We start from the raw sequence: 25961 nt of genomic DNA on the forward strand, positions 1-25961 counted from the left end.
GAGGCACAAGTACATTATGTGAGGAAGTGGCCCAAATGCCCATGGCCCTCACTCCTTCCACCTTACCTTCTATTTCCTAGCCTACAGCTATGACATCTTGGGGGAGTTCCTTACAATCAGTTGACTGAGGAAGAGAAAAGTCAGGCCTGGTTTACAGATGGTTCTGCACGATATGCAGGCACCACCCAAAAGTGGGCACCTGCAGCACTGCAGCCCCTTCCTGGGATGTCCCTGAAGGACAATGGTGAGGGGAAATCCTCCCAGTGGGCAGAACTTCGAGCAGTGCACCTGGTTGTTCACTTTGCTTGTAAGGAGAACTGGCCAGAGGTGCATTTGTATACTGATTCTTGGGCTGTTGCTAATGGTTTGGCTGGATGGTCAGGGACTTGGAAGGAACATGATTGGAAGATTGGTGACAAAGAAGTCTGGGGAAGAGGTATGTGAATAGACCTTTCTGAGTGGGCAAAAAACAAGATATTTGTGTCCTATGTGAATGCTCACCAGAGGGTGACTTTAGCAGAAGAATGTTTTAATAACTAAGTAGATAAAATGACCCGTTTGGTGGATACCAATCAGCCTCTTTCCCCAGCCACTCCTGTCATTGCTCAATGGGCTCATGAACAAAGTGGTCATGGTGGTAGGGATGGAGGTTATGCATGGGCTCAGCAACATGGACTTCACTCACCAAGGCTGACCTGGCCACAGCCACTGCTGGGTGCCCAATGTGCCAGCAACAGAGACCCACACTCAGTCCCCGATATGGCACCATTCCCTGAGGTGATCAGCCTGCTACCTGGTGGCAGGTTGATTACATTGGCCCACTTCCATCAAGGAAGGGGCAGCGATTTGTTCTTACTGGAATAGACACACACTCTGGATATAGGTTTGCCTACCCTGCACAAAATGCTTCTGCCAAAACTACCATCTGTGGACTTACAGAATACCTTACCCATTGTCATGGTATTCCACACAGCATTGCTTCTGACCAAGGATCCCACTTCACAGCAAAATGAAGTGAGGGAATGGGCACATGCTCATGGCATTCTCTGGTCTTACCATGTTCCCAATCATCCAGAGACAGCTGGGTTGATAGAATGGTGGAATGGCCTGTTGAAGACTCAATTATGGCACCAACTAGGTGGCAATACCTTGCAGGGCTGGGGCAGTGTTCTCCAGGGGGCTGTGTATGCTCTGAATAAGTGTCCACTCTATGGTGCTGTTTCTCCCATAGCCAGGATTCATGGGTCCAGGAATCAAGGGGTGGAAACAGGAGTGGCATCACCCACTATCACCCCTAGTGATCCGCTAGGTAAATTTTTGCTTCCTGTCCCTGCAAGCTTAAGCTCTGCTGGCCTACAAGTCTTTGTTCCAAGAGGAGGAGTGCTTCCACCAGGAAGCACAACAATAATCCCATTGAACTGAAGTTAAAACTTCCACCTGGCCACTTTGGGCTTCTTATGCCTCTGAATCAACAGGCAAGGAAGGGGATTACTGTACTGGCTTGGGTGATTGATCCTGACTATCAAGGGGAAATAGCACTGCAACTACACAATGGAAGTAAAGACGAGTTTTCCTGGAATGCAGGAGATCCCCTAGGGCATCTCTTAATACTACCATGCCTGGTGATTAAAGTCAGTGGAAAACTGCAAGAACCCAATCCAGGCAGGACTACCAATGGCCAAGAAACGTCAGGAATGAAGGTTTGGGTCCCCCACTAGGCAAAGAACCACAGCCAGCTGAAGTGCTTGCTGAGGGTAAAGGGAACATAGAATGGGTAGTGGAAGAAGGTAGTGATAAATATGAACTACGGCCATGTGACCAGTTATAGAAATGAGGACTATGATGGCATGAACATTTCCTCCTTATTTTGTTATGTTTGTATTTGTCTGTAAATCAAATATCTTTATGGCCATGTGACCAGTTATAGAAACGAGGACTATGATGGCATGAACATTTCCTCCTTATTTTGTTATGTTTGTATTTGTCTGTAAATCAAATATCTTTGCTTTCTTCTCTATCTTATCCCCTTATCATATGACATAAGCTGTATTGTTCATTTTGTTGTATTTAAGCTAAAGGAAATCAATTTTAAGAGTTAATGTCACCCAAGGACTCGCACCCTATTCTGGAGAGATTTAGTGTGTTTCCAGTTGTACGCTGCACAGCAGAGTATCATTAGGTGACATATATGTCTGTTATTGTTCTCTACTCAGAGATAAAGTATGGTTTTAGGTGATGTGTATAACTGCCAAGTTGACAAGGGGTGGACTGCGATGCTTAGGTTCATGTGTCAACTTGGCCAGGTGATAGTACCCAGCTGTCTAGTCAAGCAAGCACTGGCCTAACTGTTGTGAGGACGTTTGTTGCTGGTTAATACACCAACAGGCCAGTTTATTAAATCATCAGTCAGTTGGCTGCAGCTGTGACCAATGACATCAATGAAGGGCGTATCTTCCACAATGAGAGAATGCAGTCATCTGGATTTAATCCAATCAGTTGAAGACATAAGCGAGACAGATGGAGGAACTTCGCTTCTTTGGCTGACCAGGGAAGTGTTTCCTGAGGAGTTCATCGAAGTTGCCAGTTCGTTTCCTGAGGAGTTCATCAAACATCTTCATTGGAGTTGCCAGTTGCTGCCTGCCCTACGGAATTTGGACTCGTGCATACCCACAGTTGCATGAGACGCTTTTATAAATCTTACATTTGTAGATATCTCTCATTGCTTCTGTTTCCCTAGAGAACCCTAACATCTTAGTGGAAAATTAAATTAGTCACATCACAGAACAGGGCCGCAAAAGTCATGCTGCTTGCTTTATCATTAGGGAGTCGCCAGTATCATACACATGTGAATCTAGCTGCAATCAGGAATCTCCAAAGATCCTGAGGCTGCTACTGCTGCCATCTTGAAACCATGCTCTACTCACATTGTCCTGCACCAGTAAAATGGATGTTCTGTATTCTGGCTCTCAGCACCCATGGGGTTACTTTATTGGATTCTAGTGATCTTGAGAAAAACCAATATGTATAAGCATCTGATTAGCTGAACTGAAATGATATCCCAAACCAATTGTAACCAAGTATAAATACTTCCCAATTTTCAGCCTCTGCAGTACAGAAAGGCACATGAAAGGGTACAAATGTTGAATGTTATACACCACATCCACTTCATCTACCTTTGGCTGTTAAATATCCACTCACATATTTCTTCCCATACTAAAATACCCAAACATAATAGCAACAACATGCTCATGTCTAAAATAATGCAAAAATCTCATCTAACAAAAATGTAGCCACCTTCTTCTCAAATGGATTCCAATGTTGTTTAGTTACTGAATCTGTCTCTGGGTGATATTTATTCCTAATTTAACCCCATACTTCTGTTTGTCCTCTGTACACAAGACTAATAAAATCAATCACCAGTAACCTGCCCTATATAAAATGGTAAGGGAGAGAGACATCAAAAAGGAAATTAATCAAAATATGATATATACAAAACAGCAAAAAACAAAATATGATACATTATGGTACTATGTATACTTTATTAATTCCTTTTGTGGTTGACTGAAAATATTGTTGAGGATCTGCTAAGTGATTTATTCCTCAAGGAACTTAATTCCAGTGACTCTTCATTCCATGATACCTCTTCCTTTGCCAGTACTTTATTTGGATGGGAGGTTAAGGAACCAAATCTCCACCTCTGGATTCTGAGCCTTGAAAATCTTGCCTGGGCAATTTTCCTAGTCTTACATTAACTAGTACCCTTGGGAATGCTGCCACTAGGAGGTAGCTCAGATTTTCCAAGCTCCAGACACAGTCATTCCAGTACCTGTTGTATAGCATCAATCTTATTAACCATTGATAATCAAAATCAATCACCCCAACGAACAAAGCAACTCACTTCCTTCCCTATTGGTTCAGTGCATAAACAAACACAGGAGGCCATCCTACTTTCCTACTGACTGGAATCATTATTGTGTCTCATAGCAACATCTCTGATTTACAGAAACCCTCTGAATGGAAGTAGGGTTCAGAGCCATAGGTTTAGAAAAAAATATCAAAGAAGTCATTAGCTGGGATAGAGGTAACTGCTCTCCAGAATGTGTCTGGCACAGGTGCAGGACAGAGGTCGAGAAAGCACTAACTGGGACATGCATCAGTGCTCCCAAGCCTTTTCTAATGACCAGGGAGCTCTATCATCCTGGAGGAAGGTAGATCCATCACACACAGGTTGCTCAATACTGAGTCCTAGAATACACTGTTAAAAATTGATTTCATTGGCAGATGCTGGGCAGTGTATCTCCATAGAATTTACCAGGAAGCACAAAAGCAAGGCAATTTTACAACATTGGACACTGGAATGGCTATCATTCCACCCTTGGCTGCATCTAGCACTGGATAGGAGATCCTGTAACTGATCATTTTTAGAGGCGTCCATCTAGACAGAATACACTAAAGAACTTGGAGCAGCCTAAGTGAACTCTCCTGAAGGGTTACAGACATAAAACTGTTAGTATGTATGCCCCCTCCCACTTCTCGTATTTTGAAGCATCCCATTCCTAAAAGGTAGGGGGCTTCTTAAAGTCTCCATACTAACTGGCCATTCCAAGGACAGTCATGTTGGTGGGGACCCAGGTGTAGCCTAGTCTCCATTATATTTTCCCATCCCATGATCCTGTTTTGATTGAGTGCATTATTTGCATCTAAATCATGATGGGGACAGGAAGCACAGTGCCTGTGCATTGGGTTTGGATCTGGGAGTGTAATGCCACTTGGGTCAGGGTACAAATACTGGGCATGCCCTGATTAGGTGGGCCACCAAAAGCCAACCAGGACATAGAAGAATGGTTCCATTCACTTTATAGCACAGGAGACAGGCTAGCTTCCCAGCTAACTGAGGAAGAAAGGGAGGAGGAGAAAAATGTGTGGAAAAGGACATCTAGTCTCCTGTCCCTTCTCCATAATAGTGTCACCCAAGACAACTCCTCAGTCATAAGAGACACAATAAGAACTATGCTGTTGCAATGGGTTTTTTGACTCTGCTCTTCCAGAGTTCTATTTTCCTATCATTCTGTAAGTGGCAAGAAGCATGGAATAGCCATTGCATCCCAGGAAGGGCAACCCAGTGTTATGATGCTTATATGGTGATTGTTGTTCCACTGTCTAGTGTATGGAGTTTGAGTGTCCAAATAGTAAACAGATTCATCCACCAATGTTTGAATCAATTATCCATAAGGGACATCTTGAGTTGGATAACCAGGATGCTTTGCATCTGAATTGTCAGTTGACTCCAGGGTTTCAGGAGGTGGTCAACACAATCTCATGGGGTCCATCCCATCAGATGTACTCCTTTACTATTTAAAATCCTAGGGCGAAAGTACAATTATGGGTGCCTTCTTGTGCATCATGATGTTTTGTTTTTGTTTTTGTGCTAATACTTAGTGTCTTTTTATTCTGGGCCAATTTTATAGGAAGTTTCCCAATTTGAATAGTCCTGTCAAACAACTAACTTGGGCTTTTTAAATCCTCTCAAATCTGTTCTTATTTTCTATTTAATTTGTGTTCTTACCTATATTATTTTATTTCTTCCCATTTCTTTTGCTATTCTTTTCTAAATTCTTGAAATGGACATTTTATTAATTTTCAGCCTTTTGCATTTTCTAATATAAGCATTTAGTGTTATGTGACTCTGAAAAATGGGATGTTGCATCTCATAAATTTTCTTACATAATATCTTTCACTGTTACCAGTTCAACTACATTTTCCCCATTATGACTTCTTCTCCATGTTATTTAGAAATGTAATTTTAAAAATTTACAAACCTTTGGAGCTTTTCCAGTAATTAATCCTTTTACTACTTATTTCTTGCTCAGTTGCCCTATAGTCACAGGATAAAACTAATATGATTTCAAATCTTAATTATGTTGAAGTTTACACAGTGGTCCAAGTATATCATTATTTCTTATAACTATTTCACAAGTGCATGAAAATAATGTGCATGATGCAGTTGTTGGGTACAGTGTTCTATATATCTCCATGTGGTCCTTTGCTCATTTACTTGTTCAAATATTCTATCTTCTATAATCATACCGATATGTTTTGTCTGTTTGATCTGCAGTTGAGAAAGATGAATTAAAATAGCTCTCATGATGATTTCGGATTTTTCCGTTTCTTTTAGTTCTTTCAAATTTTGCTTTATGCATTCTCTAGTTAGGTTATCATGCTTTTTTTTAAATTTTATTTTGAAATAAATTCAAACTTATAGGAACAGTTGCAAAAACAATACAAACCCCATACACAGAACTCCAGCATATCCCGACCCCCTTCCCCTGATACCCCGATCCACCAACTTCAACATCCTGTCACACCACCATTTCTCTTTCCCTCCCTCCCTCCCTCCCTATCATCCATCATCTATTGCTCTGTCTTCTGAACATATGAGAACAAGCTGCACACATCCTTGAACAAACATTATAATTCACATATACATTTCCCATGTACAAGAACATTCTTTTATGCAATCCCATTAAGTGCAGCTAAGAAGTTCAAGAAATCCAACATTGATACAAAGCTTACATTCTATATTTCCTTTTTTTTCTTTCTTTTGTCCCAACTGTGTCCCTTTGAGCCTCCTCTCCTCCATCCTCAGATCCCATCCAGGATCATCCTTGGCATTTAATTGTCATCTTTTAGACTGTCTTTTTTTTTTTTTTCAGTTGTGGAAACATATATACAGCCTAAATCTTCCCATTCCATCCCCTCCCTAGCATTCCATTAGTGGAATTAATCACATTTAGAATGCTGCAATGCTATCACCTTCCCACCATCCATTACTAGAAATTTCCCTTCACCCCAAACAGAAACCCTACACTCATTTCTTAACTCCCCATTGCCCCTTCCCACACTTCTCGTAACCCATACTCTACTTTTCATCTCTATGGTTATTTTCTCTGATAGTTTCTTTGTGTTTACCGTGGGGCTTAAATTTAACCTCTTAAATCTATAACAATCTTTTTTTTCTTTGATACCAACTTAACTTCAATAGGACACATAAACTATGTTCCTATACTACTTCATTCCCCCACCTTTATGTATTTCTTGTAAAAAATTACATATTTTACATTGAGTCCAAAACCCCTGATTTATCATTACAGTTTATGTATTTTAGATCCTGTAGGAAGTAAATAGTGGAGTTACAAATCAAAAATACAGTAGTACTGGTATTTATATTTACCATGTGATCTTTACTGGAAATCTTTATTTCTTCATGTGATTTCAGTCAACTGTTTAGTGTCCCTTCCTTTCAGCCTGCTCAGTTCCCTTTGGCATTTCTTATAGGACTGATCTACTGGCGATGAAGTCCCTCAGCTTTTGATTATCCAGGAATGTTTTCATCTCCCCCTCATTTTTACCCTCCAGTTGTTTGTGAATTTTCTAAGTCTCTGATGGCTATTGACTTCTATTTGTATTCCATTGTGGTCAGAGAATGTGCTTTGAATAAATTCAAATTTTTTTTTAATTTATTGAGGCTTGTTTTATGTCCCAGCATATGGTCTATTCTGGAGAAAGATCCGTGATCACTATAGAAGAATGTGTGTCCTGGTGATTTGGGATGTAATGTTCTACATATGTCTGTTAAAATTCTCTATATCTCTCTCTTCTTTTTTTGTTTCTCTGTCGGTAGGGCTCCCTTTAGTATCTGAAGTAGGGCAGGTCTTTTATTAGCAAAATCTCTCAGCATTTGTTTTATCTGTGAAAAATTTAAGCTCTCCCTCAAATTTGAAGGAGAGTTTTGCTGGATAAAGTATTCTTGGTTGGAAATTTTTCTCTCTCAGAATTTTAAATATGTCATGCCACTGCCTTCTCGTCTCCATGGTGGCCGCTGAGTAGTCACTACTTAGTCTTATGTTGTTTCCTTTGTATGTGGTGAATGCTTTTCTCTTGCTGCTTTCAGAACTTGCTGCTTTCAGAACTTGCTCCTTCTCTTCAGTATTTGTCAGATCAGAATATGTCTTGGAGTGGGTTTATTTGGATTTATTCTATTTGGAGTTCGCTGGGCATTTATGCTTTGTGTATTTATATCGTGTAGAAGGTTTGGGAAGTTTTCCCCCAAAATTTCTTTGAATACTCTTTCTAGACCTTTACCCTTCTCTTCCCCTTCTGGGACGCCAGTGAGTCTTAAATTTGGACATTTTATTTTATCTATCATATCCCTGAGATCCATTTTGATTTTTTCAATTTTCTTCCCCATTCTTCCTTTTGTTCTTTCATTTTCTGTTCTGTGGTCCTCAAGGACGCTGAGTCATTGTTCAGCTTCCTCTAATCTTGTATTATGAGTATCCAGAGTCTTTTTAATTTGGCCAAAAGTTTCTTTTATTTCCATAAATCTTTTTTTTTAATTTACTCTTGCAATTTCTTCTTTATGCTCTTCTAAGGTCTTCTTCATGTCCTTTATGTCCTGTGCCATGCTCTCATTGTTTGACTTCAGTTCTTTGATTAATTGTGCCAAGTACTGTCTCTTCTGATCTTTTGATTTGGGTGTTTGGGTTTGGGCTCTCCATATCATCTGGTTTTATCATATGCTTTTAAGATTTTCTGTTGTTTTGGCTCTTGGCATTTGCTTTACTTGATAGGGTTCTTTCTGGATATAAAAAGTACCAGTCTCTAATTTGTCAGATCTATAGCTTGGTGGCGTACACTTTCTCTAACTAGCCAGCAGATGGTGTCTGCAAGTCACCTATTCCACCCAAGTCCGTTCTCCCCAACTTTGTCTTTGTGGTGTCTGGGGATCTGATTCTTGTGGGGTTCAATTGGTGCACTAAGTTTGAGTGTGTTGTTGGTGCTGTCCATCCTGAATGTGGGGCATGCGTCTGGGTGGTTAGGGAGGCAGGGAAGCTTTAATAATCAAACCTCCCAGGTGTTCCCAGCCAGAGATTTAAGGTGTTGCAAGAGTCTAAGCCTTAATTACAGTCTTGCCACAGATTGTCTCTACCGCTGACCCACACATCCTTGGTATTGGTGTAGGTTCCCTGGGATTTCCGAAGGGTCCCCCTTCCCAGCCATGCTCTTCTAGGACCTCTGCTGAGGGAAGGCAGTGCCATGTCACAAGTGCACGCCGGCCCTCCAGGGAAGCCCTGAGCCACTGGGCCATGCAGGGGCATTCCCAGCCTGCTGTAAAGATGGTTGAATGGGGCATGTTAATTTCGCCCTTTTCACACAGCTCTGCCTTCCCAGCTTTAGTCCCACTAAAGGCCACTGTCCGCGGCTGATGTTGTGGCGTGTGCGCAGTGCTGCGGGAACTACTCCCCGTCACACTGGGACCCTTGGCTTGGTTCTGGGTATAGATCCGGCCCCGGGCAGGAGCGTTCCCAGCCCACTGGGGAGATGGCTGCAAGGGGCATGGTTTCTTTCTCCTTTTGGCTCCCCTCTGCCCCCTGGTCCCGAGACAATCAGCAACGGGCTATCATCCACGCCAGACACCGAGACATTGGCACAACACGCTCCTGCTGTGCTTCACTGCACAGTTCTCACTGTTGCAACTGCAGGAGCTCCCGGTTTTTTTTGTTTTTTTTTTATTTAGAAAGAACTAGTCCATCTCCAAATGCTGACCCACGGTTTTCCCACACCGCAGCGCAGCCGCCGGACTTTCAGCTGGCTCACTCACTCGTTTCAGAATGCAGACTCCCGGTTTCACCAAATGCATGGTCCCTGTGGATTTAGCAGAACTTGCCTGGCTGGTGCATCACTGGAACTGGTGTTCTGGGTCACTTTCTGGCTTTTATCTAATATTTTTCACGGAGGTGTTTTTTTGCCCTGTCTCACCTAGCTGCCGTCTTAGGTTCTCCCATACGTTTTTGAAATTATTATATCTTCCTAGGGAATTGAACATTTTGCCATTTTGAAATTACCCTCTTTATTATCTATTATCAATAAATAATACTATCTAGTATATCTATTTTATTTGTATCTATTATCATTAGATAATGTTATCTACTATATTTATTATTTATTACTGATAATAATGTCTTCTGCCTTGATGTCTCTTTTGTCTTGTATTAGTAAAGCTGCACCAATTTTCTTTAGATTAGTATTTTTATATGTTTTACCTTCCTTGGCTGCTCAAGAAAATATCATACAATGGGTTGGCTTAAACTATGGGAATTTATTAGCTCATGGTTTTGAGGCTGGGGAAAAGTCCAAATCAAGGCATCATCATCAAGGTGATGCTTCCTTCCTGAAGACTGGCATTCTGGGGTTGGCTGCTGGTGGTCCCTGGACCTTGGCTCCTCCTGTCACATGGTGATGCACATGGTGGCCTCTCCTGGCCCTGCCATTCTTATGAACATTGAATTTCAGCTTCTTGCTTCCCATGGCTTTCTGTCTGAATTTCATTCTTCTTATAAAGGACTCCAGTAATAGGGTTAAAACCTACCCTGATTGAGGTGGGCCACACCTTAACTGAGGTAACCTCATCAAATGTCCCACTTGCAATGGGTTCACACTCACAAGAATGGATTAAGTTCAAGAACATGTTTTTCTGGGTTACATACAGCTCCAAACCACCACAACATAGTGTATCTTTTCCCATCTATTTTCTTTCACTATTTCTGCTCCATATGTTTTATATGTCTAGAAATGGATAAATATTTATCCTAATTGGGATTTGTTGGGCTATTGAAACTATACAAGTCTCATCAAAAATGAAATATTCTCAGCCATTATCTCTTCAAATATTTCCCTTTTCTTTCTTTTCTAGACACTCTTATTTTATCTCTTCCATTTGTGATCCCCACCTTATTGTTTCTGACACACACTGAATAATTTCTTCTATTTTTAGTTCAATAATTCTATTTTCAGCTTAATCTGATCTGTTAAATACATATAATGCATTTTTTATTCTGCTTTTACTTCAAGGATTTCTCTAATATTTCAAATCTTCTATGTCTCATTTATGGTTTCCTCCTTCCTGTTCAACTAACTTTCTTTAATCATGGTATACAAAAATGATCCATAATCTCTGCCTGATATTTCTGATATCTAGAATCATTGCAACTCTGTTTCTGTTGTCTAGTTTGTTTTTGATGGTTCTCACGTATAAAATCTACTTTCCTTGTGCTCCTGGTTTTCTTTGGCTGTATGTAAGAAAGTGAACTTTTTTTGTAGGAATAACTACTCCTAAATTTCCTTGTTCAAACGTGATTCATATTTGCTTCTACTTGTTTCCTAAGGGCTTCATTAAACTAAGACCACCTTAAAGTAATTACAAAGTTTAAGTTTCCTCTAATGACTTAGCACTTTTAACTGGATAGTTTCATGTGGAGATGGGCCTCTTTCTATTCATTCCTAGGCTATAAAGTCCCAGTTTATTCCAAAGAGGTTCTACTGTTAGTTTTAATACCTTCTGAAGACTTTGGGCTTTGCTTTTTGTCATCTTCCTCCATTGAGGCTCAAAAGTTCAGATTTTCTGAGATCAGCACATGGTGGTCAGAACAAGGTATTTAAAGTCCAGCTACTATTCCAGATTTCTCCTTCCCCTTCAAATATTGCTATTTATTCCTTACTTCTGGCTAGATCCTAAAAGATTTTCTATCAGATTTATTTTCATCCAACTTTTAAATTGTTTTTTTACTAGGAAAGTTGACCCAAATAACTCAGTGTAATATTTCTGGAAATAGGAAGCCTTCTCAGCATATTCTTCAGGTTCTATTCTAGCATGAATTTTCTAACATATAGCAAGATAATAACCTTTAATGAAGGTCATGCTACTTTACATATATAAGGTATGTAATTCTATGATGTTTAGCTAGCAATGAACTTTTACTGAAAGCTTCCCCACACTTTTTTCTTTTACTGTTCTGGGTTGGTGTCCACCCCTCACCCCCCACCACAAATCCATATCTATCCTGAACCACAGGATGTTATCTTATTTGGAAGTAGGGTCTTTGAAGATGTAATTAGTTAAGATGATGTAATACTGGATTAGGGTGGACACTAAATTCAATATACTGGTGTCTTTATAAGAGGAAAATTTAGACAAGGACACACAGACATAATGGGAAGGCAGCCAAGTGAATATGGAGACAGGAATTGGAGTTAAGCTGCCACAGCCAAGGAATGTTGGGGTCCTCAGGACCTGGAAGAGGAAAGGAAGGATTCTTCCCTGGAGCACAGTCTTACCAACATCTTGATTTCACATTTCTAGCCTCTAGAACTGTGAAAGAATAAATTTCTGTTGTTTAAGTCACCCAACTTGTGGTAATTTGTTGTGTCAGCCCCGCAGGACACTAATACAACTGAATTCATAAAATTTCTCTTTTGTATGAGTTAAGATGCTGAATAAGGGATTCATATTGACTAAAGAATTTCCCATATTTACTACATGTAGGACTTCTATCCAGAATGAATTTTTTAATAAAGGATTCATACTGGTAAAAAGCTTCCCAAAATTTGTTGTATGCATATGGTTTCTCTCCACCTTATGAACAATAAGGTTTGCATCACTGCCACAGGTCTTGCCACTCTCAAGGCTTCTCTTTCAACTACCAATATTCTGATACTGAAATAGGGACAACATATGACTGAAAGTATTGCCATAAATATCGCATTCCTGGACTTTACCTCCACCATAATTTCACCTATGTAAATTGAGTGATTAATATTGCCTTAAGGCTTTTCCGTATGTATTACATTCCAATGTTTCTTTACATTATGAGTTCTCCTGGATATAAGATTCAGGTCACTGCTAAACATCCACCCACATTCCTTGCCTTTTTCTCCAGCATGAATTCCCTGATGGACAATGAAATTTGAGCCACTGCTGAAAGCTTTTCCACATTTATCACATGTAAAAGTTTCTTGTCGGTTGTACAGTACAGTTTTGTTTGGAGTTAGTTTCTCCCACATTCAATACATTCGTAGTATTTCCCACCTGTATGAATGCTCTTATTTTTAAGCAGGGATGAGCTATGACCAAAAGTTTTCCCACACATACTACAATGACAATGTTTTGTGACAGCATGACTTCTTCCATGAAGTATTCAACAACCTCCAGAGTGACATCTGGACTTCATTTGGAGTGTCTCAGCTACTTAAACTTTGTATTGTTTTGTTTCTCTTCCCCCTTCTGGTCAGGAGGGCTTTCTCAATCCCATGATGGTGGGTCTGGGCTCATCCTTGGAAGTCATGTCCCGTGTTGCCAGGAGGATTTGCACCCCTGGGTGTCATGTCCCACATAGGGGAGAGGGAAATGAGTCCACCTGCTGGGGTGGCTTGGAGGGAGGGGGCACATATGAACAACGGAGTAGGTTCCCTGGGGGTAAATCTTGGGCAAAATTGGGAATAGGATTGGCCTCTCCTTTGCAGTGGCACACTTCATAGGGGCCAGCCCCAAAATCAGGGGCTTGGCCTTCTAGATTGGTAGTCCCCAGTGCTTGTGAGAATATCAGTGGCTCCCCAGGTGGGGAATTTTTATATTTCCATATTTTTCACCAAGTACTCAAGGGGGCCTTGCAAATAAATTTTTATTCTCTGCCCAAATTACTCTGGGATATATTGGGGCTTAACACTAACCTGTACAAACAAACCAGATCTCACTCCCTGTTCAAATTTCCATGTAATTATGGTGTTTGAATAAACTGACCATACAAATTTAAAAAAATACATCAATAAAGGATTCAAGATGGTCTAAGGTTTTCATGCATTTTTTTACATCCATCTGATGTTTTATTCAGTAATAATTTTCTGGGGTAGCATACAGAATGTGTGGTAACTTTAGGCTTTCATAAAATCATTGCATTCATAGCCTTTTTCCAGAGGTAATTCTTTGAAGTTCAGTCACATAAACTACACAAAGAGATCTTTCCACATTGCCTTCATACAGTCTTTCTTCAGAATGATTTTTGTCAAGAATGACTTAAGGTTGAAGATCTTCTTGCATATACAACATTCACAAGTTTTCTCCTTATTTTTGAGGATGGATTCTCAGGTTTAATAAGACGTGAGATACAATTTAAGGCCTTCCCATGTTAGAAACATTAATATGGTTTCTTTTCAGTATATTTGATGATTAGGAAGGGATAATACATAGCTAAATTACTACTTATTTTTGATATATCTGAAAGTTTTATCTCCACTATGACTTGTCTGATATCAAATAAGGGATTATTAGCCAAGGCAAACACTACATAGTGTTTATTATGGACCAGATACTTGCCCAAAGTGTGTTTCGTACATTAACACTAACTCATTTAGGCACACAGAAATGAAGTAATTTGTCTAAAAGCACTCAAAGCCAGCATTTGTGGAACTTAGATTTATACCCAGGTAACATGAGTCCAGACTCTATGCTCTTCATACACACACACATATACACACACACCTCTGAGTCCTTAAAAGTTATGGAGTGTGTCTTATCTGGTCCACAGTGTATGCTCAAAAGAGTAACTGACATGACTGAGGATGAAACAATATGATTCTGTCAATGACAATGACATCCTAACATCATTTTTATCTTGGCCCCCCCCTTTTTCTGTTGTAACAAAGTAATATAATTGCTTTCTTAAAACCTTCATTATTTAAATTGAAAAAACCTGGCTTTTTTTCCTAGTTCAGTGTTACTGTGAAGGCACTTTAGCACAAGAGTTGTAGAACAGAACCCTGTGTATGTTCAAGTTTTTTAATTGACAGCATTAGTACGGGATCAGTTATCTCATAAAGGAGCAATAAGGTGGCAAAATATATATATATATATATATATATAATGGCAAATGAAAACGGGATTGTAGGATGACTTCATCTTTGTGGTACCAGTTGCAATCCTTGGGATAGCAGAGAAAGATAAGATAGGAAAAACACAAAGCTACTGCTATTATCATATAACTGCTATGTGTAGCCATCAGTCTATCCATAATTAGAAGTGTTCTTGATCCTTGTTTTATCCCCTACCACACTTTCTTAATTGCAGATCTCTCAGAGATCCTTCAACATTCCACAGAATTCCAAAATAAATTTCATGACTACAAACAAATAAAAGATAATCCCTAGTTAAAATTGAAAATTCACCATCACACTCTAAACTCCTCTCTCAGTTGAGAACTGCTACTGGAATATGCCTTCCCCCTTTGCGTTCTGTTAAAGTAGCACATGTAGTGGAGGAGATTCTTGGGTCTAATTGTCAGAAATCCTACCATTCCATACTAGGATTATTGAATCAATGAAATGTTACTTTTAAAACAATAAAATATCAATTTACTTACAATGAAAACTTTCAGATTTACTTAGAATGAATATTCTTAAATATATTGAGAATAAAATTTGAAATATAAGCTATAGAACCACCTTTTACTTACAAGTGTCCATATACTCCTAATCACATTGATCTACATTAGCTTTCTAGTCACAAGATAGGAAACCACAGAGACAGGTGAGGCTATTCAATTTCTTACATAGAATTTATATTTGCAGCCAGTCTCTGCACAAACCATAATTATCAGTCAAAATTCATTGCAGGAAACAAACACTCTCAAGTATTTCAAGAAAACATTTATTGTAGGAAATTAATGCTTTCAAAATTGGTGGGAAGCCTGGGGGGAGGGGGAGAAGAAATGGGGACACCTTTGTACTACTGATTTCAAGGTAAACCCAGGATAAATGATCCAGGGATGGAGAAGTGATTTTTCCTATTACCAATGATGCTGCCAGCACCACTACCTCAAAGTCACAGATCTTAGAACTAGACAGTGGACCATGGGGTCCAGCCACAGCAAACATGACAGAACATGTGTTTTGCCTAGAATGATCCCACATACACACACACTTTCAGTCCTATACAATTATTCATCTATAAGATTCAGATTTAAAAGCATATCTACAATTAAACCTGATCTGATCTTTCAAATTTATGTTGTTTCCTGGTGATGCCCTCATAGCAACCCATATTGTTCTTCACACCACTTTTCAAAATTATTACAAAATTATTTATCATCTCCCTTGGTAGACAGAATCTCTATGAGAACAGGACAGCATTTGTTTTGGTAATTGTTACAGTGGTTATCAAAATGCTTCCTGGACAAACAGCATTAGTTTCACTTGGAAACTTCTGAAAAATGCAAATTCTTGGGTTTCATCTCAGACCAACTGTATTGGAAGGTGGGACTTAGCAATCAGAATTTTAACAAGCCCCTCTGATTCTGACAAAAAATTTATGAACCGCTGGATTATTATATCCAAGCACACAGTACTATGTAATGCTCATGAGTGATGTTCCACAAATTTTCTTGAAATGTGTGAACTAAGCCCATTGGAAATTGTGCCAGTTTGAAACTGTTATGTACCCCAGGAAAGACTAGGTTCCTTAATGCAGTCTTATTAAGAATGGGATCTTTTGAATGGGAGATTTCCATGGAGATGTGGCCCACCCAACTGGGTGAGACCCTTTGACTAGATTATTTCCATGGAGGTGTGACCCCGCCCATTCAAGGTGGGTCTTGATTAGTTTACTGGAGTCCTTAAGAGAGCTTGGAACTGACACAGACCCAGACGCTTGGAGGTGCAGACAGAAAGACATTTGGAAATGCTAAGAGATGAAGCCCAGAGTTTGCCCCAGAGAAGCTAAGAGAGGACCCCCAGACACTTAGAGACAGAAGCCCAGAAACATTTTGGAGAGAGTCATTTTGAAGAGAGTCATTTTGAAACCAGAACCCAAGGACAAAGGACCAGCAGACGCCAGCCACATGCCTTCCCATCTGACAGAGGTGTTCCAGATGCCATCAGCCTTTCTTCAGTAAAAGTATCCTCTTCTTGATGACTTAGTTTGGATGCTTTCTTGGCCTTAGAACTGTAAATCTGCAACCTAATAATCCCATAAAAACCAATCCATTTCTGGTATTCTGCATTTCAGTAGCTTTAGCAAACCAGAACAGAAATGTGCTGTTACTTATCCTTACCAAAAGTTTATTAGCAGAGTCTGGATCATTTTTTTCTCTAGATTTGCTAGTCTTCCACTAAAATCTATAGTAAGGCTAATCTCAACTCTTCAAGAGGAAAATAGTGAAAATTTTTGCAAGAAATGTAAGTCACAGTGAGAGAGATCATTTTATACAACACGATTTTATTAGAGACCAAGAATTTTATTCATACCACTTTTGCAGCTGCGGTTTTCAACTTTATCATATTTACTGCATCCATGGGTGGCCGAATATCTTTACATACTCATTAGCTAAAAGTAATTTTTATGTAGGACTCATTTTGAGTAAAATTACTACTATTAGAAATGCATATTCATTTACATGCTGGTTTGCTCTCCTGTGGATTTCTATGTTTACTAAAAGCTACATGGCAAAGATTTACACATATTTCCTGCATCTTTCAGGTCATCCTAGCATTAATCTCCTGACGTCTAACAAGACTTCTTAATGAACACTTTGTATGTTTCTTACATAAAATTTTTCTCTGGTGTGAGTTGACATAAAATATGGATGTACTTGAACTGAAAGACATCTCGCCATTATTTATTCATAGGACTTCTTTCCTGTATGAATTACTACATGCTTTTAATGGGATTACTATTGCCTAGGGTCTTTCTTAATTTGTTACATGTATAGGGTTTTTCTACAATGTGGATTCATTTATGTCAATTAAGCAATTCATACTGGTTAAAGGCTTTTCCATACTGATTGCATTGATATGGTTTCTCTCCAGTATGAACCCTCTGATGGGCAGTTTAAGGTTTGCACTATTGCTAAAGACTTTCCCATATTCACTACATTCATAGGACTTTCCTATAATATAAATTTTTGATGGCTAGCATTACTATGACAAATACTGTATTCATTTGGTTTCTCACTTGTATGATTTCTCACATAATGTGATTCATATGGCCTAAAGTCCTTTCCACACTTACCAAGCTATTAGGTTTCTCTCCATTATGTATTCTCTGATGGACAGTAAGATTTGAGCCTTTGCTAAAAGCTTTCCCACATTCATTACATTTATATGGCTTTTCTCCAGTATGGACTCTCTGATGTACAGTAAGGTTTGAACTACAACTGAAGGTTTTCCCACATTCAATACATTCATAGGGTTTCTCTCCAGTATGAATTCTATGATGTTGAAGCAGTGATGATCTATGACTGAAGGCTTTTGCACATATACTGCATTCATAAGGTTTCAATCTAGTGTGATTTCTTAAATGCAGATTCAATGAATCAGGCTGGTTGAAGGATTTCCTGCATTTTTGACATTCAAAGGGTTTTTCTTCAGTATGAATACTCTGGTGTTGAAGAAGAAATGAGAGGCTACTAAAGACTTTCAGACATTTCTTGCATTCATATTGCTTCTCTACAGTGTGAATTCTTTGATGTCGAGTAAGGTGTGAGCTACAGCAGAAGGCTTTCCCACATTCACTACATTCATAAGGTTTCTCTCCAGTATGAATTTTCTGATGGTGAATGAGAGATGACCTATGAATGAAGGCCTTCTCACATAAATGACACTCATAGAGTTTTTCTTGAGTATGAATTCTCAGATGTTCAATGAGATGTGAAACACGACTAAAAGACTTCCCACATTCTATGCATTCATATGGTTTCTCTCCAGTGTGAGTGCTTTGATGATTAGTAAGTGATGAGACATGGCTAAAGGCCTTCCCACATTCAATACATTTGTAAGGTTTCTCTCCACTGTGACTTATCTGATGTCGAGAAAGGGCTGAGCCATGGCTAAAAGTCTTCCCACATTCATGACATTCGTAGGGTTTCTCTCCAGTATGAATTCTCCAGTGGCGATTAAGGATTGATTGTTTGCCAAAGGCTTTTCCACATTCACTGCATGTATAGATTTTTTCTCTATTATAAGTCCGGTGACAGGTAAGAGATTTGCTCTGGCTGAAGGCTGCCATACTTTCATTAGAATTCAAAAGTTGCTTTCTATAATTGATTTTCTCATTTTTTATAACTGATTTTTTTTGTAAGTTCTTCTCAAACATATCATATTTATGTGATTTTCCTTCAGAAGAAATTCTCTGTGGTTCAGAAAGGATAGATTTTAAGTGGAAGATGTTACTAAATGTATTGTATTTGTAAACATTTTCCCCAGTGGGGCTTTCACTGAAGGTGAGTGTCAGTGGTCTGAAATGTTCTACTTGATTTCCATGCTTCCCCTCTAAATTTTCTATATATTTCCAGTCCTTGTTAAAATTTGAACATTCAAGACCTTCTTTTATAATTTTTTCTATAATTACCCTTTGGGATGAATCATTATCATAAATATCCTCCATTGTTGATAATTCCTTGTTTCCCCATCTTGATTCCCAATCTGAAATATATCAAGAAAGCAAAATGTTGCTTTTTCTGTACCTCTTGAAAAGAAACTTCTTTAGATAAAAATAAGGCCTCCAGAAAACACATGCTTCTGACAACTCTCATATGTTTCAATGATTTCTGAAGAATGCTCAAGTGAAGCACAGAAAATACAGATAGCTAAAGGGGCAGGAACAGAGAGGGATATGGGAAATGGGCTAAACATAGGCAATCAGTATGTGAAAAAATGAAACTATCATAAAGAAAATGTGGATGGGATTCTGGATTGCAAGCCATTAATTTGTATCTATATTCATGTGAAAGACCACTGCCTTGGCTCCCCTACCTTCAATTAATCTCATTTTGCTGCCAGATTAATATGCTTAAAATGCAGAATTTATTGCATTAAACAGCAACAATTACAACAACAGCAAAATAATCTAAATGCCCTTTATGACTCACAAAGATTGAAGCTGAGTTTATGTAGGGTCTGTGAAACCATATGGTTATTTATTGGACATCAGGAAATTCTGTTCCTGGGAAACTTATACATTCCTTACATCCTCTAACACTTATATTCACATTTATTCTCTGAAGTTCAGCTTTGGAGGAAAAGTGATTTTTCTGTCTAATTGGCAGATTTTCTTAGCCTAAAATCATCAGCATATTTTTTCTAAACTAGACTTGGAAAAGAATAATTTGCCATATTGTTTCAAATAAAATATCATTTTGAATTATTATGATAGTTAATGCCCAGACTTTTTATTTCAAGACATAAGTAACACAGGCAGATAGTAAGTGGAGGTGGAGGAATGATCCTTTTGGAGTCTAAGCTGAAGAATCTCAATTTCCTTTACATCTAGGATCTCTAAAGATAGTATCCCTGCAGCATCCTACAATGCCTTCACACTTTCTACAAGCATCTTTAACTTTACCACAAAGACTTCCTTTGCCTAATTCACCATAACTCACCTGGAAACATACCTTTTGACAATTTTTGCTCTACCATCCAGGGCTCTTTGCCTTCCTCCAATAAGGTGATCACATATGGCTTAGGTATGGAAAGACCTGCTTACAGGAAAAATATAGAACTTGTTTAAATTGTAGTCCTCAGGGAAGAGAAGCCATTACTAAGGGACCAAAGGAGGGTTGAAGATGTTTTTTGAAATGGGAAGATAAGCTTCAGGCATGAGACAATAGAGCTGTACTTTTCCTTGGGAACTTGGAACAGAAATTCAGCTGCTTACTTAGGAGGATCCCCAGCAATTCAAGGTGGCAGAAGAAAGACCTCCCCCAGGAGTCACAGGGAAAGACATCCTTACCTAGAGAGACCAGGTTCTTATAATTCTGGACCATCACATCCTTGTATAAATCCCTCTGAGCAGAATCTAGCCATCCCCACTCTTCATGAGAGAAGTCTATGGCCACATCATTAAATGTCACCTGAAATGGCAAACATATTTAGGCTCAACCATGGCCCAGGTCTCTTCTGTCACTGGACAAGGCGTAAAATTACTCTGGTTGTGGAAAAAAAGCAACAAAATTCAGAGCTTTGAAAATGATTAGGAATTTGATCTAAGTCACATAATAATTGAAAAAAATCTGTGCCTTTTTTTTTTTTTATGTGATAAGGGTGAGAGAAGATGTAAAAGCTTTGCTCAGGGAGTTAATTTGATCAAAGAGAATAAAACCCTACAAATTTTTAAAAACCAGTATTCAATATTTGACAGCATATAGTCAAGTGCTGAGTTGTGCCAGGTAAGTAATAAAAATTGAGGTTATATCAATTGTCTCCCAACTGAGATGCTCAAGGTCCAGGAAAAACAAAAAAATGACACATAATTAATTTACAAAGAAAAGGAAATATATATTTATGGTGTATACTAAAACCCTGTATTTGATAGTCATTCAATAATTAAAATAACCTGAGACCTCTGGGCAAGAACACTGAAGGCAAGATTCATGCCTTAGGTAGTCCTTGAATAGGGCCTTAAAATAAGAGCAAAGAATAAAAGAAAGAATACAGCTCAAGGAAAAGAAAGAATACAGCTAAGGAAATGTTTATAGATATACTTAGAGATTTCCTCTCAGCAGAACTCATTCACAGTATTATTCAAAATAGAAAAAGTTTAGAAAAGGCTTAAATTACAATATTAGCTTATATGTGCATAAAATGGATGCATTGAAAGTAGCATTGTAACAATCTTTCATTGCTGAAATAGACATTTCTTAGTTGTACTAATTTTTTCTCTCCAAGAGTGGTTGAATCAATAAAAATACATTATTTAGAAATTTTGCATGTATGTTTATGAATGACACTGGTCTTTGGTTACAAAGGGGGAATTTATCTTTGTCACGTGTTGTGGAAATAATTAAAAAGCAAATCTCTTGGCAACCCAGAATATTCTCTCCCCACAAATGGAGAAAAAAATTTTTTTTATTGAATAAGCATTAAACCAGACTGTGATGTGCTTCACAGGTAATTTGTTAATGAGATTGCAAACAGAAAGAAATCTCATTTTTTTATAAAGCCAGGCAGATTCAATCCATCATATACATGTTCTCAAAGTAAACAATAATTTGTCCTTAAGTAACAGAACTTGACAGCACCATTTGCTATACGCAGTTCATCTAAATTCACATGGTAATTGGAGTGGCCATCCGTGTTCGTTAATTGCCTTTATCCAAAGGAAAAATAAAACTTCTGGCATCTTTATGACAATCAAGTAGTTATAACTTGGGGCTGGGTGCCTATGCTAAACTCCTATTGAGGCAAGAAGATAGGAGAAGAGCCTTGATGCTTCCATTTCAGAGGTGGCTCCAAAGGCCCTTAAGACAGACATTACTGGGTTGTAAAATAGGCAAGAGGCTTATTCGGCTTTTAAAAAGATTTACATGCATCTCCAACAGGATTAACAATTATAAGTTTTCTCAAGGAAATGCTCTAAACACAGGGCAGGGAGGGTTCTTTGGCACCAGGAAAAATTCAGTTTCTTTAGATTTGTATTTACCCTTACACAAGTATTTGGATTGCACCAGCCTCATCACATTAACTGAAAATTTTTCCATCTCTGCCTACTTTCCACAGTGGTTTAAAAATGATTGGCTTTTACAAATCTCACTTGATAAACCAAATGAGAAATGAATAATATGTTAAATGTATAAAACACTGTTTTATTCCACCAATGCAAAGATACTTCATGTTTTAAGTTTTGATAAAAACATAATAATGAATGCAATCATATTAACAGCTTGAAGAAAACCCTTATAATTTCAGCAATAGATACTCTGTGCCCTTTATTTTTCTTTAGATCATCATTTCTCAACATTGACACTATTGACATTTTATGGTAGGGAGCTGGCCTGTGATTGCAAGATGTTGAGCAGCATCTTGGCCTCTACCCACTAGATGCTAGTGGCACCACCCTCTCTTTGTGATAACCACAAATGTCTCTAAACATTAGCAAATACCACTTATAGGTGGGAGCAAGAGGGATAAAATTGTCTCTGGTTGTAAAACCACTGGTTTAGAAAAGTTTTGAGTTCCCTGAAAGACCCTTTTAGGTCTCTACCTATGTTCAAGGTGTTCTCTTAATTCAGTTTAACTTCACTTCCACCCGTGCCTTCCTGATACTGTGTAGCACCAAAACCCACACCAGCCTTGCTTTCACAGGGGTTACTTGTCTCTTCAATTACCTGAGCAACCTAAGGCATTCACTCATCTTTGTCCCAAAGTACTTAATCTATCCTAGCACTTTTCCTCATTTTTAATGCTTTCATACTTCCCACCAGTCCTGCACTGTTCAATACAGTGGCCACTAGCCATATTTGGCTATAGAAAGCTAAATTAAAATTAAATAAAAAAAGTTCAGTTCCTCAATTACTCAAGTGTTCAACAGCCACATGTGGCTGGTGGCTACTGTACTGGACAGCACAGATATAGAACATTTTCATCACTGCAGGAAGTTCTGTTAGACAGCAATGCACTAGATCACAAAGTACTGCATGTCAGTGTACATACAACCCCATGAAAGGTTCTTCCTAACGGGGTTATTTTATTTTCTTAGAAAACCAATCAATGAATGATTGTGACGATTAGTGCCCTTTAATTTTTACTTAAAAAGTCCTTGTCCAGTGGGAGGAAACAAAGCTGCATACATTCAACGTATAGTGTATCAGCTAGTGAGTGGTAAATTCTAAGGAAAACAATAAAGCAATGATGGAAGACTAGAAGTGATGCACCACAGAAGGTGACTGCAATTTTAAAAAGGTGTTCAGGGAAGCTTTACAGAGTGAGTTGAGCAAAGACATGAAAGAGGTGAGAGCGAAAGCTTGTGCATATATGGGGGAAAACATTTCAAGCAGATGAGCAGACCGTACAGGAATCTCCAAGGCCTCGAGGCAGTGGCCTGTGTTGTGGCTGGAGCTCACAGGGAACACCGAGGCACAGAAGGAAGGTAGGCTCAGAGAGGCAATAGAGAGCCTAGCTGTACAAAGTTTTATAGGTCATTGCAGAACTCTGGCTTCTATTTTGTGTCAGAGTCACTGAAGTGCTTTAAGCTGAGGAATGACAGGATTTTATGTTACAATAGGATCACTGGGACAATTATTTTGAGAAAAGACTGAAAAGGTATAAGAGCAAAAGCAGGGAATCTAGCTGCAATCCACTGCAGTAATCCAGATGGCTTGGACCAGAGTAGCAGTGGCAGTGGCAATGATCAGATTCTGTTTATGTTTTGAAGTGATTATAAGAGAAAAGGAGGACTCAAGGATGACTCCAAACACTTTTTGACCTGAGCAACTGGAATGATATATACATACCATTAATTAAAACCACACGACACAGCTTTGACAACTATAAAGCAAATAACCTAATATTCCAAACTTAAATTTTGAATTACAATAATTTTTTTCTGATTCAAGCCTCTAAAGGACTTCTAATAGAAAACTAAGAAAACTAAGAAGCACTGAGAGAGGAGGACAACACTTGGAGCTCTCCTATGGGGGAGCTTTGTTATAATAAAAGGAACTGTAGATGCACATCCTAAATGGACTTTGATAGGTGGGAACTGTCAGGAGAGGCTAAACAAACACGCTAGATTTCGGATAAGAAAAAGGGGGTTCAGCAAGATTTGGGAACATACTCACTCACCTGGGACATGACTGCAATTTCCAACAGCCAACACAGTCCACTTTCCAAGTTCCTGTCTTACAGAAGGGCAGTGTCCTGAGAAAGCAGAGCCAGGGCAGGAAAAAGCAGTCAGGAAAGCAGCAGGCTTACCTTGCAGCTCTGTCACATTTGCATGCAACAGCACCCTGGGAATCAATCACTCTGGGGCTCCAATCTTTCCTTGAACTACCACTTACCAGACACTACCTGCGTGTAAATCAACCATTCTGTACAGAGGAAACAGACCGACAAAATAACAGTTATAATAACATTAAATAAGCTCGTTCTATCTTCACCACTCGGCGCGACGGGCACTGACATTATACGTGATTTCTTGTCAAAAAACGATGAGAAAACTGAAACTACTGAAGCCCTTCGCAAAAAACGTCAGGATTGGATTACAGAGTAACAGTTGTAAAAGACGCCCGCGCTGAGTGCGTAGGCACCGTCCTTACTCCCCTTTTACGAAACAGGGCACAGAGGCCCGGAGAAGCTAAGGCCTTGTCTTGGTGACACCGCGGGGCAGACCCTGGGACCAGCAAGGTTCTGGCGGCCACGGCCAGCGCCCGGGATCCGCAGGCCTGAGGCACACGCGCCATCCTCCCGGAACCTGTGCCTGTCGGAATCCTCGGAGGTCGGGACCCCACCGGCGCCGCGAGGCTCCACTGGCACCGAAGCCCCAGCGGGGGACCCCCTGAACACCCGGGCATCCAGAGCCGGCGCCTCCGCGTACCTGCCACGCCGGGTCGCTGGTGAGCGGACAAGGCCGCCGCTCTCCCGGGAACCGCACGGCTTAGAGTGCGCCCGAACTCCAGCTGTCCGCAGCCAGACCCGAAACTGCCGCGGGGTGTGTCCGGACAGCGCCCGCACGGACAATTCCCAGACTCCCCCACGTCAGGGACAAAAGTTACCGCCGCCGCCGCCGACAGGCGCCCCTCAGGAAAACCACGTTTCCCAGAAGTCGCTGGGGCAGCGCGGGCTTCGCGCAACGCGGTAACACTGGTCTCGGCTTTCTAGAAAACTTACAGTGTCCAGCCGTGGTCACAGAGTGAGTAAAGTAGGACACGCACGCAAAGTGCCGAGAACGACAGCCCTCTTCGGGGCGCTATCCTTAACAGAGTCGAGGGCAGCTATATATTGTAAGGACAGTGGTGTCGAACCACAGAACTACACTTCCCAGAAGATCTTGCGACTGCGACAAGATATTCCGGGTCACTTGTGCAGCTGCTAAGCAACAACTGGCTTCTGCTAGCGGCAAGATCTCACTCAGCTACACAGTCTGGCTCCTTTGGTTATTTGGTGCCCAGTTGTCCGGCACTTTATTTCCCGAAGTGCCCTGCCGTAACACGCTCCCTGCTGGAACCAGTACCAGGCAGAACCCCGTTCCTGGTTCGGGACTGTCTGTGGAAAGAATTCAGAGAGGCGAGGGGCCAGTAGGAATAAGTAGTCAAGTTTATTAAAGAGAGAGAAAGAATACATGTTAAAAAGATAACGCGGAC

The 25961-nt window shown here is 39.8% G+C and overlaps 1 protein-coding gene across 4 annotated transcripts; it reads right to left on the reverse strand.

Moving 5' to 3' along the window:
* Positions 1 to 16793: 16793 nt before the first annotated feature.
* ZNF181 (zinc finger protein 181) lies at positions 16794 to 25626 on the reverse strand. Of its 4 annotated transcripts, none has more exons than XM_037819508.1 (5): positions 25196 to 25626; positions 24445 to 24519; positions 20615 to 20735; positions 20265 to 20363; positions 16794 to 19308 (listed from the first exon to the last, which is right to left on the reverse strand). In XM_037819508.1, exons 2-5 carry the CDS (start codon positions 24451 to 24453, stop codon positions 17852 to 17854), a joined length of 1686 nt encoding a protein of 561 aa, XP_037675436.1. In that variant the 5' UTR covers positions 24454 to 24519; positions 25196 to 25626; the 3' UTR covers positions 16794 to 17851. The 4 variants fall into 4 exon arrangements, with proteins under 4 accessions (XP_037675436.1, XP_037675438.1, XP_037675439.1 ...); XM_037819510.1 differs by having other exon boundaries at positions 20277 to 20363; positions 25196 to 25625; XM_037819511.1 differs by having other exon boundaries at positions 20277 to 20360; positions 25196 to 25623.
* Positions 25627 to 25961: the final 335 nt, after the last annotated feature.

Source organism: Choloepus didactylus, chromosome 27, assembly GCF_015220235.1.
Source record: "Choloepus didactylus isolate mChoDid1 chromosome 27, mChoDid1.pri, whole genome shotgun sequence".
NCBI lineage: Eukaryota > Metazoa > Chordata > Mammalia > Pilosa > Megalonychidae > Choloepus > Choloepus didactylus.

What these genes read in the sequence shown, in the direction of transcription:
- ZNF181 (XM_037819508.1), bottom strand. An exon ending in TAAGAACCTGGTCTCTCTAG is followed by an intron (nt 20,364 to 20,614) that starts GTAAGGATGTCT and finishes TTTTCCTGTAAG; the next exon opens with CAGGTCTTTCCATACCTAAG. An exon ending in GTCAAAAGGTATGTTTCCAG is followed by an intron (nt 19,309 to 20,264) that starts GTGAGTTATGGT and finishes GATATATTTCAG; the next exon opens with ATTGGGAATCAAGATGGGGA.